The following is a 19,971-nucleotide window of genomic DNA, read 5'->3' as shown; positions in this document are numbered from 1 at the left end:
GTGTCTGTCTGCATGTTTGAGCACAAACCATGCTGGAGTCATAGGTGAGAAGATCTTTTAGCTTCATTACACCACCCGAAGAAATGCATAGGCAAGGCGAGTTTATTTATATAGCACATTTCATACACAATGGCAATTCAAAGTGCTTTACATAGAAGAAACTAAATTAATAAAAAGAAATAAGAATAATTAAAACAGTTTAGAAAAATAAAATACAGAACAGTACAAACAGTCGGACGAACATTGGCACAGTGCTCATTCAGTAAATGCACAGCTAAACAGATGTGTTTTGAGTCTGGATTTGAATGTGACTACTGTAGGAGCACATCTGATCTCTTCTGGAAGCTGGTTCCAGCTGCGATCAAATCAAAAGTTCTGATTAATTTATTCAGCTGTGAAATTTTTATTTTTATTTTTTATTTTTATTTTTAAGTATGGTAATTAATGATGAACTATAACAAAGATGCCAGTAATTTTGGTGGCTATCATTTGGGGAGAGGCAGAGGGGTTTTGCCATTTAGTGTTCCGTATACTCCTGGGAAGTTGAATAGCACTGATTATGATGCTAACAGAGTACATTTTTCTACTCCAGTGTCTCACGATACACCACCACTAGAAATTAGTTTATCAGAACCTACTGTAGTACTATCTAATGAACAGGTAAAACAACTGAGCTCTGATATCAGTCAGTCGATTAAAGCCAGCTTGTTTTCTAGCAGTCAGTTACCTATATCAACTTCGTTTAATGACTGTCAGAGGTGCTCACAAGTGAATCAGTGTGGTACCACCGTCATTGATGCTTCAAAGATGAACCTTGTACTGAAAAGTGGTAGAGAGCACCATACTTCTGTGGTGACAGCTCAGATAAGTGTTCAGTCTTTGAATGGGAAGAATTGATGAGAGCTTACCTTGAAAAAGGGAATTATTCTGGTCTAGAATGCATTGATGAAATCATAAACAAATTGATGGGCCGTGCAAGGGATTTCATTTAGATATGGTTGCGCAATAGCGCCTCAGTCTCTAGGACTGGTGATGTAGATATGGTGTTCCGCATCCTCAAACAGCACTTTGGGGGTGTGATATCTACAGGTCTTCCTATGGCTGATTTTTATGCTACGAAACCATATCAAAATGAAGGTCCTTTTGATTATTGGATCAGATTAAACAAAGCCGCTGACCTAGCTGAACAGCAACATTGCAAAACCGGGACATGGAGCTTGCAGTTATGTTCATACGTAATTGTCCCAATAAAGGTATCTCCATGATGTTCTTGAGCAAACCACAGTGTGAGTGGACCACTGCAGAGGTACAGGACCACTTAGATGAATTTGTAAGAGACCGCAAAGTATACGAGTGTCAGCTCTCACAACAAACAGTTAGTCCTGTCATTCCTGATGTGGGTGGTACACCATCTGGTAGAACCCAAGTCCCATTTGTGTCACGAAACAGTTAACGTGAGACGAGGATACAGATGCAGAGGAAATTTATTAGTAACATGCAGACAAGGTACAAAAACTCAAAAACTCAGGACTCCAGGAACGGGAAACTCGGACAACGAACCCGCACCAGACTACAAACACAAGGAGGCTAAATAGGGGAACAAACAAAGGAGGGTAACGAGACAGACAGGTGGGAAAAAATTTACCAATAATCAGATAACAAGATGGGAGGGGCTAGACAATAGACACGAGCACATGGCCCAAAATAACAAAACACCCATGTGCAGCACAAGACAGGACAGGCATGTGACATTACCCCCTCCCTACGGAGCGGCTACCAGACGCTCCATAAGACCAGGGCGGGACGGGAGGGACAGACCAGGGCGGGACGGGAGGGACAGACCAGGGCGGGACGGGAGGGACAGACCAGGGCGGGACGGGAGGGACAGACCAGGGCGGGAAGGGAGGGACAGACCAGGGCGGGACAAGGGGAATGGACAGTTCAGAAGGCCAGGGAGGCACACAAAGTTCGGGAGTCCAGGGCGGAGCAGACAGTCCATCGGGCGGCCAGGGCGGAGACGACAGTCCATCGGGCGGCCAGGGCGGAGACGACAGTCCATCTGGCGGCCAGGGCGGAGATGACAGTCCATCTGGCGGCCAGGGCGGAGACTCTCCCTCGAGCGGCCAGGGCCAGGGCGGAGACTCTCCCTCGGGCGGCCAGGGCGGAGACTCTCCCTCGGGCGGCCAGGGCGGAGACTCTCCCTCGGGCGGCCAGGGCGGAGACGACCCCTCGGGCGGCCAGGGCGGAGACGACCCCTCGGGCGGCCAGGGCGGAGACGACCCCTCGGGCGGCCAGGGCGGAGACGACCCCTCGGGCGGCCAGGGCGGAGACGACCCCTCGGGCGGCCAGGGAACAGGCACCAGCTCAGGAACAGACACCACCGGCTCAGACACCACCGGTTCAGACACCACCGGCTCAGGAACAGATACCACCTGTTCAGGAACAGACACCACCGGTTCAGACACCACCGGTTCAGGAACAGATACCACCGGCCCAGGAACAGAAACCACCGGCTCAGGGACACCACCGGCTCAGGAACAGACACCACCGGCTCAGGAACAGACACCACCGGCTCAGGAACTGGAACTGGCACCACCGGCTCAGGAACAGGAACTGGCACCATCGACTCAGGCACTGGAACTAGCACCACCGACTCAGGCACTGGAACTGGCACCACCGCCTCAGGGACTGGAACTGGCACCACCGGCTCAGGCACTGGAACTGGCACCACCGGCTCAGGTACTGGAACTGGCACCACCGGCTCAGGCACTGGAACTGGCACCAACGGCTCAGGCACTGGAACTGGCACCAACGGCTCAGGCTCAGGAACAGACACCACCGGCTCAGGCTCAGGAACAGACACCACCGGCTCAGGCTCAGGAACAGACACCACCGGCTCAGGCTCAGGAACAGACACCACCGGCTCAGGCTCAGGAACAGACACCACCGGCTCAGGCTCAGGAACAGACACAGGCTCGACGGCGGCCATCTTGTCAGGGGACACAGGCTCGGCAGGCGTGACGTGAACAGGCTCGGCGGTGGCCATCTTGTCCGAAGACACAGGCTCGGCAGACGTGACGTGAACAGGCTCGGCGTCGGCCATCTTGTCTGAAGACACAGGTTTGGCAGACGTGACGTGAACAGTCTCTGTGGCGGCCATCTTGTCTGAAGACACAGGTTTGGCAGACGTGACGTGAACAGTCTCTGTGGCGGCCATCTTGCCCGAAGACACAGGCCCGGCAGACGTGATGGATCGCTGGGGTGGTGCAGGCAGTGCGAGCAGCTCGGGCGGGGCCAGTAGAGCATGACACCTGGGCGGCGCTGGCAGAGCAAGACGCCTGGGCGGCGCGGGCAGAGCAAGACGCCTGGGCGGTGCGGGCAGAGCAAGACGCCTGGGCGGTGCGTCAGGGACGGCAGTCACCTCCGGGATGGTCTCCGTGTTAGGAGCCACCGGACTCGGGACCACCGGAACAGTTACGGAGGGAGCCTTTCTCCTCCTGTGTTTCGGGACCACCGGAACTGGGACCACCGGAACTGGGACCATCGGACTCGGGACCACCTGAACTGGGATCACTGGACTCGGGACCACCGGAACTGGGACCACCGGACTCGGGACCACCAGACTTGGGACCACCGGAACTGGGACCACCAGAACTGGGACCACTGGAAACGGGTCCACCGGAAACGGGACCACCGGAACTGGGACCACCGGACTCGGGACCACCGGACTCGGGACCACCGGAACAGGAACCACCGGAACAGGCATGGAGGAAGTCTTCCTTCTCCTCCTCCGTTTCGGGGTCACCGGAACTGGGACCACCGGAACTGGGACCACCGAACCCGGGTCCACCGGAACTGTCACGGAGGAGTTCTTCCCTCTCCTCCGTTTCGGAACCAGCGGTGAAGGCTTTCCTTTTCGCTGACTGCCGTCTGCCGTGGTCCTCTCCTCCTCCATAGTCCTTTGAGCGCACCTGGCGAAATAGTCCAGCAAAGAAATAGAGGATCCTTTTTCCTCTCCTTGAGGAAAAATCTCACTCCGCTGTATCCACATTTAGGCTGGTTCGTTCTGTCACGAAACAGTTAACGTGAGACGAGGATACAGATGCAGAGGAAATTTATTAGTAACATGCAGACAAGGTTCCAAAGTTCCAAAACTCCAAAACTCCAAAACTCCAAAACTCGGACAACGAACCCGCACCAGACTACAAACACAAGGAGGCTAAATAGGGGAACAAACAAAGGAGGGTAACGAGACAGACAGGTGGGACAAATTAACCAATAATCAGATAACAAGATGGGAGGGGCTAGACAATAGACACGAGCACATGGCCCAAAATAACAAAACACCCATGTGCAGCACAAGACAGGACAGGCATGTGACAAGTTGAGCCTGATAATCCAACATGTGAAAGTAACACAATGGATAGGATACTAAATATGCTGGAGAAAGCATTGACATGTAACGCACAGTCCTCCAAAGCAGTCGTGCATCGTAAACCGAATGTTAAGAGACCACAGGTGTGTAGGGTCTGTCAGAGTCTTGACCACAGCACAGTTGCTCACTGTAGATTGCACAAATTGTGTTTCACTTGCTACCTTCCTGGACATACACGTGACATGTGTGAGATGTCTGCTTCATAGGTTAGACCGAACAGCTCGACTGCTGCTGTCGATGGTCACAGTCAAAGGCCCCCTCAAGGAAACTATTGAGCCTACATCTGGAGGAGGGCGATGATAGGCACATGAGTTCAACCTCCTTTGATAGTGATGACATTGAGTCTGTATATGCTTTCGTTTGTGAAAATGTCCCAAAGTCTAGCAAAGTAATCTTGCAAAACACCATGAGAACAGCTCAAAATGAAAGTTTGTTCTACACTAATATTTTAGTGCAGAATAAAGTTGAGTTGAAAGGAATGTTGGATACTGGGTCAATGGCGAATACCATCAGTGCTGATATAATACCCATGTTAAAACAAGCAGGTGTGATGACAGATGACATGCTGGTTCCAGCGGATATTATTTTAGTGGGTTGTGGGGGTAAACAAACCAGTCCTTTAGGGCTATGCGATTTGAAACTTGAAGTTTATGGGTACAAGTTTTTAGTCCCAGTCCTGTTTGTTGAAGGACAGACTGATCCCATTGTTTTGGGTACTAATGTGCTTAAGCCACTTATACGACATTTCAAGTCAAATGATGGATTTTGGCGTGTTATGAGTAAACCTGATGCACCGGGCCAGAGTGACAGTAGCCAGTTTCTTCGTCTTCTGTCTAACCTAGAGAGATGGCGAGGGGAGTCCATCCCAGACAAGCTCGGAACTTTGAAGTTGAAAGGTGCTGTAACTCTTCAGCCTATGACTGAACATTTGGTGTGGGGTCGTTTACCCACGGGTACCGTGTTATTAGCTGGCAGTACCGTTATCGTTGAGCCTTGTTCATCACCATGTGTGAACAAACGGATAATGGTTTGGCGAATAGTTTCTCCATTGTGGGGAGATGGGTGGCTACCCATGAAGATTATCAACCCCACTAATGCAGAAATAACTCTACACAGAAATTCGAAATTGCAGATGTTTTTCCCTGTGTTGCTTTAGAGGATTTAGATCAGTTGTCTGACACTTTGACTGTTCACCAAAATGTGGGGGAAGTGCGAAGTAATAGTTCCTGTGGTAGCCTCACTGCGAGAAGCGTGTGTAGTGACATCTGTGATGTGAATGATAAGCTGGAAAAGCTAGGTCTTAGCTCCATTCCAATTGGTGGCTGTGAAGTTTCTGTGCAGTGTAAAGATTATTACAACATACCCCTACATGAGCTTGACAAGAAGTATACTGCGTTTTCGTCACCGTTAGGATTGCACGAACAATCGTCTCCCACAGGGTCTGTGTAATAGCCCAGCCACGTTTATGCGAATGATGCTTACCATATTCAGTGACCAGAACTTTTTAAGTCTTCTGTGTTACCTTGATGATTTGCTGGTATTTGCTAAGTCTGAAGAAGAGAGCTTAGCCCATTTGGAAATGGTATTTCAACGTCTGAAGGAGCATAACTTGAAACTTTCACCTTCAAAATGTCATTTTTTGAGGCGCTCAGTTAAATTTCTAGGTCATGTAATTTCCCAACATGGAATTTCGAGGGATCCGGATAAAGTAGAAGCGATAGTCAAGGTTGAAGAGGCTGATTTGATGCAGTTAGATGGTGTCACTCCATCTCCTTCCAAAATACATTCCTTTTTAGGGATGGTTATCTACTACCAGCATTTTATTGAAAACTGTTCTGTACTGGCCAAACCTTTGTTTGCTCTGACTGGTGGTCAGAAAAGGCCTCGGCATTCAAAAAGTAGGAAAAGACCTTTGCTGTCCCGCAAACTTGTCCCAAATGATTGGACCCAGGAGTGTAAACAGGCATTTCAGAATCTTAAGGCAGCACTCGTTGAGGAAGTACTTTTGGCTCACCCTGACTTTAGTAAGCCGTTCATTTTATCCGTTGATGCGTCTACATCTGGACTTGGTGCAGTATTGTCGCAAGTTCATCACAACAGTGACAGAGCACAACCAATAGCTTTTGCCAGCAAGTCTCTAAATCATGCTCAGGCAAAATATCCAGCACATCGCCTTGAATTTTTCGCAATTAAATGGGCAATTTGTCATAAATTTAGCCATTGGTTGCGTGGTCACAGGTTCACTGTGTGGACTGACAAAAATCTCTTGAAGTACATACTGACCAAGCCCAGGTTGGATGCCTGCGAGCAGCGCTGGGTGGCGCAGTTGGCACCGTTTGACTTCGACATCCAGTATATTCCAGGCCCTAGAAATGTGGTGGCTGATGCCCTCAGCAGAGAGCCTTTTGTGCAGTCAAAAATTTTGCACAGACTAACTAGAGCTCCTTATTCCACCCTTCTTAAGCAGGCAGACAATTTCAAAACGGATGAAGTTCAGAATATGTTTCGGCTCTCGGCGGAGCTTCCTGAGATGAGGGGTGTGACTGCTCAGATTGGCACTGGAGACGCTACTGTGAAAGCTGTGTGTACTACAGGAAGTGTACATGTGTGCAGTGATGAGGTTCCTGCTGTCATGCGGACACATCAGCATTGGGAAGACGCAGGTACTATAAGAGCTATTTCACATGTGCAGTACTTGGAATCTCTTGTCGCAGTGGGGCAGAACCCAGTTCCCATTTTCACTCATGATGAACTTCTTACCAAACAAGTCAATGATGGTGTTGTGGGTCGGGTCAAGTTTTTCATTGACCGCGGACATCGCCCCTCTAGGCGCGAAAAAGTTCATGAATCACGTGGGACGTTAAGGATATTGAGACAGTGGGGTAAATTGACCACGCGCCTGGGGATAGTGTATCGTGTGTCCAAGCACCCAGTGACCAAACAGAAAGCTTACCAATATGTTGTGCCGGAATCGCTCCGAATGGCAGTATTGAAAGGCATTCATGATGATGCGGGCCATCAGGGTCAGCAGCGCTCATTGGGGTTGGCCAGACAGAGGTTTTATTGGGATACGATTGAGAAAGATGTCAAGGATTACGTACACAACTGTAAGAGATGCATTGTGAGCAAAGCTTCAGAGCCTGAGGCTAGGGCCCCATTAGTTTCCATTACCACTTCGTCGCCACTCGAATTAGTCTGTATAGACTTTTGGTCAGCTGAAGACCACAACAATAAGTCTGTTGACGTTTTAGTAGTCACTGACCATTTCACGAAGTTGGCGTGTGCATATCCTTGTCCTAATCAATATGCGAAGATGGCCAGGTATGGCCATCTTTTCAATGGCCAGGTGGAACGAATAAACCGTACTCTTGGTAACATGATCCGTGCACTGTCCCCCAGATCTAAAGTCAGATAACCGCAAAAGTTGAACACCTTGACTTTTGCATATAATTGTACAGTTCATGAAACTACGTGTTTTTCACCTTTCTTTCTCATGTAAAAAACAACAACACAAACAAGCAGAAATGCATAACAAAAGGAGTAAAGGACAGTCAGTTGACATTGGGCAAAGAGTTTTATTAGCCAACAAAGGCGAAAGAGGTAAAAAGAAACTGGAAGATCGTTGGGAGAGTACAGTTTATGTAGTGATTGACAAAAATTCCTCGATGAACACGTACAAACTCAGAAGCCCTTCGGGTGTTGTTAAAACTGTTCATAGGAATCTGATTATGCCGGTTGACTTTCTGCCTTTGCTTGATGCAGACGCTGTCGAGGAACAGTTATCCAGTATGAGTGGTGATGAACCTGAGGACTCTAGTTTTGAGCAGCTTGCAGAAAAAAGGACTACTCAGTGGGTTGTTGACCTCTCTAGCAGCTCTGGTGGTTCTGTAGCATATAGAGATGAATTGGATGAGCAGAATGTGATGTGTGAGGAAACTGTTCACGAAAGTGATGTTGTATAAGTTGAGGGGGAGTTGGTAACATCTGCTACCAGTGAGTGTGATGCTACGGTTACTGGTGTTGACTTCCATGTGGGCAATGATAAACGTGGTTGTGACCTCTCTGAATTAAGGAATGGGAATCAGGATGATTCGGCAACATGTGTCAATTTGAGTGAGGAGAATGTCACTGAGATTAAGGCAGTTCACGAAGAAAGCCTGGTTAATGAGCCTTCCCCTTCTGTACAACCATCTACCTTTGGAAAGGAGTTGTCAGTGGGAAGGCCTGATCAGAGTGAGGGTTATCGTACTAGACATGGCAGACTTGTAAAGCTGTTAAATAGGCTCATTCAGACTATGTCTAGTCAATTTGTTAAGAATCTTTTTGGGTAAAAGAAAATTATACTATGAGTAATTGGTAAATGGTTACTTATTCTTGTATATATATTTTTTGGTTTTTTTCTATTGTTGTTACGATTTCTATTGATACATTTTCTGTTTTCTTTTTTGTTTAAGATGGTTAATATGTAATAGTGTACAGTCTGTTAAGACTAGTAAAGCCGTTAAATAGGCTCATTCAGACTGGTATAGCCGTTAAATAGGCTCATTCAGACTATATCTAACCTATTTGTTGTTGATCTCGTTTGGAGAAAACGAAATGAGTTGATACAGAGTTCATGTATTATTATTGTTTTTTTTTTTCATTTCACACTTTAAATGTCCTTGAAAAAAAAAGGAATAATACACATTTATGTGTAGTCTATGAAAATAGACGATTATGCAATCTTGAATGTAATCTGTCGATAGCCTAAGATGTGTATATGTCATGTCTTCCTATTAGGTAAGGTAAAGGAGTAGCTAACCTTTGTCTTTCCTAGTCCTTCTGTGGACAGCAATAATGTTGGTAGACTTTCTTCAGTCTTCATGTTTGGGGGTTACACCTGATTGCTGAGTCATCTAACTGTAGAGTTGAGTATTTTGGGCATTGTTTTTTTTTGTGTTATTTTATTTGGTTTCTTTTTGATGTATTACTCTTTTCATGATGTTACATAAAATCTAGTGAAATCATTAGGGGTGAGTGTAACGAGGTTAAAATGGTTTTATTTATTTCACAAGATTTTTCTGTTATTATACATTTAAGGCTGTTCTACTATTATTTAAACAAGTGTTTATATTAATTTAATTCATTAAAAAGGGTCTGTAAAGAGGTGATGGTTCGACCGTTTCCCCCCCTCCTCTTTACAATAAAGTGGTTCGGTCCAGGCAGCTATATCCGCTGTATTGATCTTTGAGCGGTCTTTTCTGCCTTTCTCCCGAACTGAGGTATGCTGTATTCTATGCTGCCGATTAGTTGTTTGCATTGGTTGAAAATAAGTCACACACACGATGTTTAAGTTGTTTTTATTTATTTTATTCACAGATGTAAGATATGTATACAATATTTGGGAATGTTATTTTTTTTGGCAGTGTCCCTGTGTGATTGAGGCCCCATCCACACTACTGCGTTTTAGTTTAGAAACGGAGAATTAAAACGAATACGATCTCCGTCCACACCAGCGTTTTAGCTGTGTATTAGAATTGATCTCCTTAACCCAAAACCGACGCTCCATGTTCGGTCGATACCGCCGCTGCACACGGGAATTGTCACAGATCGCTCGAATAATAGCTTGCCTCCGGCGCATGTAGGCAGTTATAGCATTGTAAAATGCAGAATTTACTTGCACAACAGCTGCTAGCAAAGATATACGCCATGACTGATGACACCCAATCATAGAGCAGAGCGTGAGCCTCTACTACGTCATCGTTTCTAAAGTCCTCCGTTTTGACCCGTCCAGACTAAAATGCCCTCCGGAGATTCAAAACGAAAAACGGGTCGGCAGCGTTTCTAAACTTCTCCGTTTTGGGTCTCCGTTTTTGCCGTTTTAGTGTGGACGGGAGGTGCAAACGTAGCAAAAGGTCTCCGTTTTTAAACGAAAACGCAGTAGTGTGGACGGGGCCTGAGCTGAAGCTGGCGTGGCGGCCTGTTTATCAAAATATATTCTCTTATGCAGGTATGCATTGACAAACCCTATTTTTGTTTTTAAGTTTATATTATCGGATTTTATGTTTAAGTGTATGGAGTTACTGCGTTTTCTCCGGCTCTGTGCTTTTGTTTTCTTTGCTTTTTCTTTTCTTGTTCTTTGTCTTTTCTGCCTTTCTCCCGAACTGAGTGTCACTGTGTGATTGAGCTGAAGCTGGCATGACGGCCTGTTTATCAATATATATTCTCTTATGCAGACCCAATCCGGTGCTCTCCTGTCGTTATTGCACTGAATCTACAACACAATGCAGACAGAAGCATACGGTTACATATACTCACATAATAACCTCTCCCATCTAAGTATGACACAGGACCTTGCCTTGCCTTGCCTTGGAAACTAATTGTCAGTTTAGTTATAAATGGTATTTCTACTTGATTTGAAGATAAAATGTATGAATATTTTCAAGTTTGACACGCACACTGTGAAACCCCTGACTTATAAATACTGAAACTATTACAACAACACTCCTGTGGTGTCTGGTAAAGCTGACGGTTGTGCCGTGGAGGATGTACTTGTGATCGAGACTGCTCTGGAGGACAATGTGAATTAAACTGAACTAAATGTGAAACTATAAAGTAGAAAGACTGAACTAGTATTTTCTTGTAAAACCTACTCTGATCTTTGACCACTTTTTTCATATCACTGAATACTGATCTGTGTCTGAACATGTGTCTGTATCACAGCAAAGCCAGGACAGTGTCCAAGCACAAAATCTGGAGGAGGAAATTGTGCAGTTGTGTTCCTATTATAGTGACTGTCCGAAACATGAGAAATGCTGCAGCAATGGATGTGGACGTCAGTGTATGGCTCCATTTACAGGTATTTATAATACTTAATACTTAAAATACAATTCTTTCTGTAAGTACAACTTGCTGTTCATGCTTTGTGTGTTTTGTGCTGTACATCTAAGACTGAATGTTGCTAAACGGACTGACTAAAGCTGACTATCTGAATTCAGTGAAGCCTGCAGCTGAATCGGCAAAGCCTGCAGTGTGTGCCGAAAACTGTCGTCAAACTCACCCTGATGCCCCATGTTCTGGCCCTAAGGGGGGTCCTCCAGAGCCTGTATTGATGCCTGTGGCTGAACCAGCAAAGCCTCCAGTGCAGCTTGGGGCCGAACCAGAAAAGCCTGCAGTGTGTGCTGAAAACTGTAAACAGACTCACCTTGTTCCCCCTGTTCTGGCCCTAAGGGGGGGTGCATCAGAGCCTGTATTGATGCCTGGGGCCGAACCAGCAAAGCCTCCAGGGAAGGCTGGAGCCGAACCAGCAAAGCCTCCAGTGTAGCCTGGGGCTGAACCAGCAAAGCCTGCAGTATCTGCTGAAAACTGCCAAAACTCACCCTAATAGCCAATGTCCTGGCCCTAACGGGGGTCCTCCAGAGCCTGTATTGATGCCTGCATCCGAACCCGCAAAGCCTGCAGTATGTGCTGAGAATTGCCAAAAAACTCACCCTGACGCCCCATGTTCTGGCCCTAAGGGGAGTCCTCCAGAGCCTTCAGTGAAGCCTGCGGCCGAACCAGCAAACCCTCCAGTGATGCCTGGGGCCGGACCCGCAAAGCCTGCAGTGTGTGCTGAGAATTGCCAAAAAACTCACCCTGATGGCCAATGTCCTGGCCCTAAGGGGGGTCCTCCTACCCATAAAGAATGTGGACATGCATGCAGTTAACGGTGTTGATGTTTACCACTGATGTATGGGAAGTTTTAAATAAATCTCATACTTTAGTAAGTGTCTTGATTTAATTTTTTTTAAATTTTTAAAAGTTTCATTTTATATTGCAACAGCTGTTGCCAAAAGTGGTTCACAATAACTAAACGCAAATAACAGTACAGAGAAAAGAAGAAAAAAAAACATAGACGTTCTTTTAACATGGCATTAAATTCTGGTAGTGACTTTACTGACCTTACAGGAAGTGGGAGTTCATTCCAAAGTTTGGTTCCAACATGAGAGAACTGTCGCCATTATCTCAAGATGGATAATAAAATGCCAGCATACTAGAAAGATAAGACCTGGCAAAATTGTGTGACACTTTATAAACAAGTAAAATGATCTTATAGATAATTCTATCGACATAGCCACTATTTTAAAAACGGAGTAATTGACTCATTTTGGGCTGACTTGAGCATTCTTGCCAGCATTCTGTATTTTGAAGACGTGCCAATGCTTTATCAATTCCAAAGTAAAGAGTTGCAGTAGTGCGTACAAAGCTCTCGCTCGCACAATCTGCCGGGGCGATCTCAAGAATGCTTACTTTCATATAAGTATCTATCCTGCGCACAGGAAATACATCAGTTTTTCCTTTCAGAGCGAAGTGTACAGATTTTTTTACTCTTCCATTCAGGCTCAGCCTAACTCCGCATGGGTTCAGCAGGTGCAGAGAGGCAGCGTTATCAGCGCTGAGACACAGAAAGCTCAGAATATCTGCTTATCTGGATGATTTTTTTTGATATGCGCTCACTCACGGGAGTGTACGGAATGGGACACAGAGATGCTCACATCTCATCTCACGAATATAGGGTCCTGAATCAACTTTGGGGGATGTGTGGCAGGGCTGCCGTAGATATCTTCACCTTGCAGGCAAACGCAAAGTGTCCTCTGTATGTTTCTCTTTCAGGGATGAAAATGTGCCTTTGGGTGTGGGTGCGCTGGCGCATTTGTGGCCGAACGTGTTGCTATGCATTCCTCACCGCTGAGTCTAATTTCTCCCACCCTGGACAGAGTAAGAGAAAACTAATGATCTATCCTTCTGATAGCCCCTCGTTGGCCGGGGAGGCTGTGGCTGGCAGAGATTGTCCAGCTGGACCTGCACTGTCAGATACACTGCACTGGCAAATATTTTACCCACACCCGGAACAAGTCTGTCTTTGTGTCTACGCCTGTGAAGGGTTCAATTTAAACACATTCGGGCTTCTGCAGAAGGTTATAAACACTATCCAAAGCACTAGAGCCCCATCAACTGTATGGCCTTAAATAGCATTTGTTTGAGGACTGGTGTACTCGAAAAGGAGACATTACCGTTCAGTGTGCGGTGTGCTAAGCTTAATGAACAATGGGAGAGCGTTTTCTATTATTAAACTTTACCTGGCTGCTATTTCGGCTTGTCATGTAGGCTTCGAAGGAGTTTCAGTGGGACGGCACCCTCTTCTATGCCGTTTAATGAAGGAGTGAAGCGTTTGAGACCAGTGTCGAAGCGGCTGGTGCCGCCATGGGACTTGTCCACGGTTCTGAATGCTTTAACTCGAGCCCTGGAGAGTGAACTTTGAACCTCTGGAGAGTGCTCATATTAAGCTTCTATCTCTGAAAATGGTCTTACTACTTGCTTTAGTCTCAGCTAAGCGAGTGGTTGAGTCGGTTACATGCCTTGTCGGTTCATCAAGCATGTCTGAATTTTAGTCCGGATGACAGCAAGGTTACGCTGCTGCCTATCCTGCCTTTCGTTCCCAAAGTCAGTGATTCAGCATAGAACTGCTCTGCTTTGGAGTTGCATGCCTTTTACCTAGGGCTGGGTATCGATACCTTGACTTCGATACCGGTTCCTGAACACTACTTTTTTATAATACAAATTTTATGAAATCCGTTTTAACAAGATTACATTACATATTACCTTAAAAAAAGCTTTGCCTTTTTTTACAGACTCAAAGACCCATATAGGCCACTGGGGGGCGGAATATACACCCTGCGCTTAAGCGCACGCATAAAGCTTGCCACAAAGTAGTCTCATAGATAGATCGATTTCTTTATTGCCATTGTACAATTTTACATACAATTTTTTTTTTTTTTGACTTTCCAGCGTATACAGTTAAGAATAGTTAAGTACATATTGCAATCAAAGGCCATATTGCACATTAATAAATAAAGTGCTCATAGTGTTATTTCACATAGTCTTATATGTCAAGAATGTGTTTTGGTGATTTTGGGGATGCGTTTTCAGTTCATAGTTCATTATCGTGATAGCTTTGGAATAGAAGCTGTTCATGAATCTCGTAGTGCGTGATTTGATAGACCTGTAGCGTTTTCCGGATGGCAGTAGTTCAAATAAACGATGGGCTGGGTGATATGGGTCCTTCTGAATGTTGTGTTTTCTGCAGACAACGAGAGGTGAAAATGTCATCCAGGGCAGGTAGCTGTTGATTTGTAATGTTCTGTGCGGTCTTTAGTACTCTCTGCAAAGCCTTTTTATCAGCTGCCAACCATACCACACCAGCATACCATATGTGATGTGATCTGGGGAAACCCGTCAGATGTCGCGCTGGTACGTTTTCAGTAAGACCTAAAAATAGATTGAATGTCAGTTGTGTCAAAATTGGGTTTTTATTAAATTATTCTAACATCTTGTCTATCATCTCTGAATATATCTTGGCAAAATTCACTAGATTAGTGTAGAAAGAGCAATTTATAGTGGCAAGCTGAAAAGACCATGGGCCTCATTTATAAAACTTTGCGTAGGATTTGCGTCAGAAGTGGCGTATGGATGAAACATAGGACGTGCGTACGCACAGAAATATTAGGATTTATAAAACCGTGCGCACGCACATCCTACGCTGTTTTCCCTTAATAAATCACAATCAATTCTAAATGTAGCGCAGCTTTTGCGGCTTCATGTCACGCCCATAGTTGCCCATAAATAGTCCGTGAAACGCCCACAAGTTAATATTCATCGATTACGAAATCATTGCAAATACAGAGAGGAAAACCAAGAAACGTAACTTCACTCAATGTGAAGTAGAAATGATCATTGGAAAGAGGAGTAAAGAGGACTAAAATGTTGTTTGAAGGGCACAGTGTGGGCATTACTAATGTGCGTCATGGCGGCCATTGTACTTCATTACGCATTGTGATGGCATCATGGCATTTTATTACCATCCATTTGATTGCATTTGACAAGCTACAGATGTGTTATGAGGATGAATTGCATAACATGCCAATATTATTGCAGAACATATTTCACTTTTCTTTTTGCAAATATGTGTTAATTTGCATTTCTAGTGTTCGTTTTATTTTGTTTGTTATACACTGCAGATCGATCAAACGGGTGTTCGTGCAGGCTGTTAATTGTAAGACTTGCTTTGTAAAATCTTTATTTATGAGAGGCAGTATTGTCATTTCTTTTACACAACGGTCTAAAGTTTCACACACTTTCACGTGTTTCTTCCATCTGCTGACGGTGTCGCCATTTCTCATTTCACCCGTTTTTGTGCGTACACCTGGGTCAGAGCTTGCGTGAAGGACCGCACATTTTCCTGTCAAGTTTGCTTTTTATAAATACCAATTATTGCGTAGAGAGCTGCGTACGCCTTCTTTTGTGCATTCGCAACGTTTATAAATGAGGCCCCATGTCTTTTAATAACTTTATCAGTGGTTGGGGATTAACGTAACATTTCTTTTAACCTTTGTGATGTTTTCCTGACAAAGAGGATAAAACACCTTAACATGAACTGTAAAAGCTGTTAACCTTCCCTGACTAAGCAGAGGATAAATCTTCCCTTACTATACAGAGAGTTACTCTTCTCTGTCATTGCAGAGGATAACGTTAACAACCTTCCCTGATTAGACAGGATAAACCAACTTCCTTGACTATCTGGAGGATGAAACACTTCTGTCGACACAGAAGATAACCACATGTACAGAAAGAGAAGTACTTTTTTTTTTTTTTTTACAGAAAAACTCCAATCAAGCAAAACTTTCATTAAACGATTTATTTGGTGATAAACAGGGAACATTGCATACGAATAAAGCACTTAATTGAGCTGTAAAAGACGACATGGGTTCAGCAAAATCAATGTCATGATTCACGTTGACAGTCATGGTGATCGTGACCGCGGCGGTGGCTGTCATGGTGATCGTGACCGCGGCGGTGGCCGTCAGGGTCTCCGTCCCACTTAGGCTGCCATGGCGGTTCGGCCGCAGGCTTCACGAGAGGCTTTGGCGGTTCGGCGGCAGGCTTCACGGCAGGCTGCTGCGGTTTGGCCGCAGGCTTCACGGCAGGCTGCGGCGTTTTGGCCACAGTTTTCACGGCATCGTGACCGCAGAGGCCCGCGGCGGCGGCCATAGTGACCACGGCGGCGGCCATAGTCTCCGTCCCACTCAGGCTGCCATGGCGGTTCGGCCGCAGGTTTCACGGAAGGCTTTGGTGTTTCGCCATGGTGATCGTGACCGCCGTCATGGTGATCGTAATCGCCGTCATGGTGATCGTAATCGCCGTCATGGTGATCGTGACCGGCGTCTTGGTGATCGTGACCGGCGTCTTGGTGATCGTGACCGCGGCGGCGATCATGACCGCGGCGGCGGCCGTCATGGTGATCGTGACCACGGCGGCCGTCATGGTCTCCGTCCCACTCAGGCTGCCTTGGCTGTTCGGCCGCAGGTTTCATGGATGGCTTTGCCGGTTCGGCCGCAGGCTTCACGGGACGTTTTGGCGGTTCGGCCACAGGCTTCACGGGAGGCTTTGGCGGTTTGGCCGCAGGCTTCACTGGAGGGATAAAGATTCATCTTTAGTCTGTCCTTTCTGTGACATTCAGCTCAAAACTCAAATCATGAATAGCATGTGTTACAGAGTGAATTGTATTTTAAATATTCATCTTTATAAATTTTGTAAAGCAATTCTGTGAAACTGTGCTATCTGTACTCACTAAAAACAGGCGGCACACATGCGGGCCCACAGGGAAATTGACAGCATTTATGTCCTCCAGAGCAGTCTTCATCAGAAGTACATCCTCGTTGGGACGGCACGACCGTCAGCGTCACCGGACACTGACCGGACTCTACAGAAAAGGATTCAAGAGGATCGTTATAAGGGACCACAGAGTGTTGTAAAGGTTTCAGTAATTAGAAGTCAGAGGTTTTGAAATATAGGTCTCAAACTTAAAAATATGCATAATATTTATCTGCTTAAAATAAAGAATAAATTCTATTTATCACTAAACTGTCAATCAGTTTTAAAGACAAAGAGTAGTGAGGTGTGTAATATAAGCACACTACAGATAGGAGACAATGGACAGTTAATGTGTTTTTCATAAGTTTACTATTAATGTACTAGCTACATGTTCAAAAGAAATCATATTTTGTAAGGCATTTATTTATGCATTTTTTCAGACTGTGTAATGAAGATAAAAGATCTTCTCACCTGCGACTCCAGCATGTGTTGTGCACAAACATGCAAACAGGCAGAATAAAACAACACTCAACCAGCAGTACACTCGATCTGTCATCTTCTCAACCTGTGATCTCACAATCAACTCTACTGGAAAACACACTAAATTAGTCTGTCAGAAGGGACAGTGAGGCACAAAATACTACAATGCAAACACGTGCTGCTAAATCCCGCAACATAAATCACTGTATAAAAACTTTATGGAAACGCGTTTTTAAAGATCCAAGGAGGTCTGGGTAACTCCAACCCTGATGAAACTCACCTGCGTGTAGCTTTCTAGTAGCCTAATCTTGAAGACCTTGATTAGCTTGTTCAGGTGTGTTTCATTAGGTTTGGAGGAGTGGAGCGCAGCGTTCACGCCAGATGTCGTAATAATAACCATAATTAGTATTATGACTTATGTCTGTCCAAATACCCACACTTGCGGTCTTTGCACTTGACCACTTGTCTACTTGCATGTATTCCTCTATTTGGCCCAAGTGTTCAACTTTTGATTACTCGATTGGACACACTTATAGTCTTGCAAAAAATGCAACTGTTTACAGAGCTTTTATTTATTATATTTTCAATGCTTTACTTTGCAAAAAAAAAAACCTATGTGCATGTCTGTTCAGTATAGTCGCTATGTAACTAACAGTAAACACAAATTTAAAATTGTGATGCTTCTAATTAAACAAAAACAGTTGCAAATGTTGTACAAAATAGGCCTACACATATCATACTCATCTTTGCACCAATAAAATGTGCAACACTATGTTTTTACTACCAAATTATATGTATCTAATTAAATTATAGTGGAATGTTTACCTCTACATCTTGAGATTTCGGGGGCCTCGAATCATGAGCCTCGAATATCGCTTCAGTGTGGGTTTAGTGTCCATTAAGGGCACTGCACTTTGGGATTTTTAGAGGGATAATTCACCCAAAAATGAAAATTAGCCCATGATTTACTCACCCTGAAGCCATCCTAGGTGTATGACATTCTTATTTCAGACGAATACAATCTGAGATATATAAAAAAATGTCCTGGCTCTTCCAATCTTGATACTGAATGGCTGTTTGACATTGGAAGTACACTGTTTGTTTGAACCGCAAGAGGCGTCAATTGCCCTCATTACGTTGTGCGTCAAGTTCAACGGTTACTTGTTTGGCGTAAATAGCCATTTCACAGACGCATAGCTTCACTTCAGAAGACCTTTATTAACCCCCGCAGATCCGTGTCGAGCACTTTAATAATGAATAGATGCGCTTTAATGGACTTCCAAAGTCAAACAGCCATTCACTCTCATTATCAAGCTTGGAAGAGCCAGGACATTTTTTAATATAACTCCGATTGTATTCATCTGAAAGAAAAATGTCATATACACCTTGGATGGCTTCAGGGTGAGTAAATCATGGGCTAATAAAAATTTTTGGGTGAACTATCCCTTTAAGACATGGGACAGTCTTGCGCACTGAGGGTGCTTTCACACTGGGCTCGTTTGCTGAGGTCCGAGCCCGAGCACGATTGTTCCCGGCGTCCCCTGGAGGCGTTGGTCTGGTTTCACACTCAACTTGATTCTATCGAACGTTGGTGCGTTTGCGTGCATCTTACGTCATCGCAAACGTGCACGGCGCATGATAGAAAATGTCTCGGGTTACTGTTGTAACCTTCGTTCCCTGAGTAGGGAACGAGACGCTGCATCGATACTCGATACTTTGGGGAATACCTTCGGCATGAGGCGTCTGAAGTCAACTATGGAACTATTCCAATCTTGATTGGTGCAACGTCATTACGTCACTTGTGACATCGCATGTGACGGTGATCCGGAAGCTATAAAAGGGTCACAGGAACCAGGAAATGTTAGCTTCTAATTGGTCAAAGCAAGTCGTTCTCAGGGGCGCGAAAAGTGTGGCCGAGGGATGCAGCGTCTCGTTCTCTACTCAGGGAACGAGGGTTACAACAGTAACCCGAGACATTCCCTTTCGTAAAGGGAACTCCCGCTGCATCGATACTCGATACTTTGGGGAACGAATACCCACACCGGCACACTGAGAGAAAAACGTCCTGGTATAAAGCATCTGGCACACTCACGGACGATAGAATGAGTAGAGGGCAGATCCAAACTAGCTTGTCATAAGATTTGGTGTAAGAAGGGGAGGTCTGGAGCCGGAGGCTCGACTGACCTCATGGATGGGAGCCCCAGACAATAGAAAGTATTAGATAAGAGGTGAAGGCAAAAGCGCACCTTGTACTTCAAATATGAGTGGGTTTAGATAACCAACTGTCTTTTTAATGAAGGGAAATAGCTCCTAACCCTTGATGCATAACTAGATGGACTGACTTCTCTCAGCCTGAGGCCTAACATAGGAACCTCCAAAGCTATGAC

At 45.3% G+C, this 19,971-nt stretch overlaps 1 protein-coding gene and 1 long non-coding RNA gene across 3 annotated transcripts; one reads left to right on the top strand and one right to left on the bottom strand.

The window, feature by feature from the left end:
* Positions 1 to 11,622, top strand: LOC307170714. Its single transcript, XR_013823431.1, has 3 exons — positions 1 to 44; positions 11,138 to 11,273; positions 11,413 to 11,622. It is a non-coding gene; the product is annotated as an uncharacterized lncRNA (long non-coding RNA).
* Positions 11,623 to 16,156: 4,534 nt separating this feature from the next.
* LOC307170701 (uncharacterized protein) lies at positions 16,157 to 17,847 on the bottom strand. Of its 2 annotated transcripts, XM_079891923.1 has the most exons (3): positions 17,576 to 17,831; positions 17,082 to 17,213; positions 16,157 to 16,921 (listed from the first exon to the last, which is right to left on the bottom strand). In XM_079891923.1, the coding sequence occupies exons 1-3, from the start codon at positions 17,658 to 17,660 to the stop codon at positions 16,332 to 16,334; spliced, it is 807 nt and encodes a 268-aa protein (XP_079748049.1). In that variant the 5' UTR covers positions 17,661 to 17,831; the 3' UTR covers positions 16,157 to 16,331. The 2 variants fall into 2 exon arrangements, with proteins under 2 accessions (XP_079748049.1, XP_079748050.1); XM_079891924.1 differs by lacking the exon at positions 17,082 to 17,213 and having other exon boundaries at positions 17,576 to 17,847.
* Positions 17,848 to 19,971: the final 2,124 nt, after the last annotated feature.

Source organism: Squalius cephalus (genome assembly GCF_949319135.1).
Source record: "Squalius cephalus genome assembly, chromosome: 14".
Lineage (NCBI taxonomy): Eukaryota > Metazoa > Chordata > Actinopteri > Cypriniformes > Leuciscidae > Squalius > Squalius cephalus.
The sequence above is the reverse complement of the archived record's forward strand: the minus strand, read 5'-3'. Positions and strand labels throughout refer to the sequence as shown.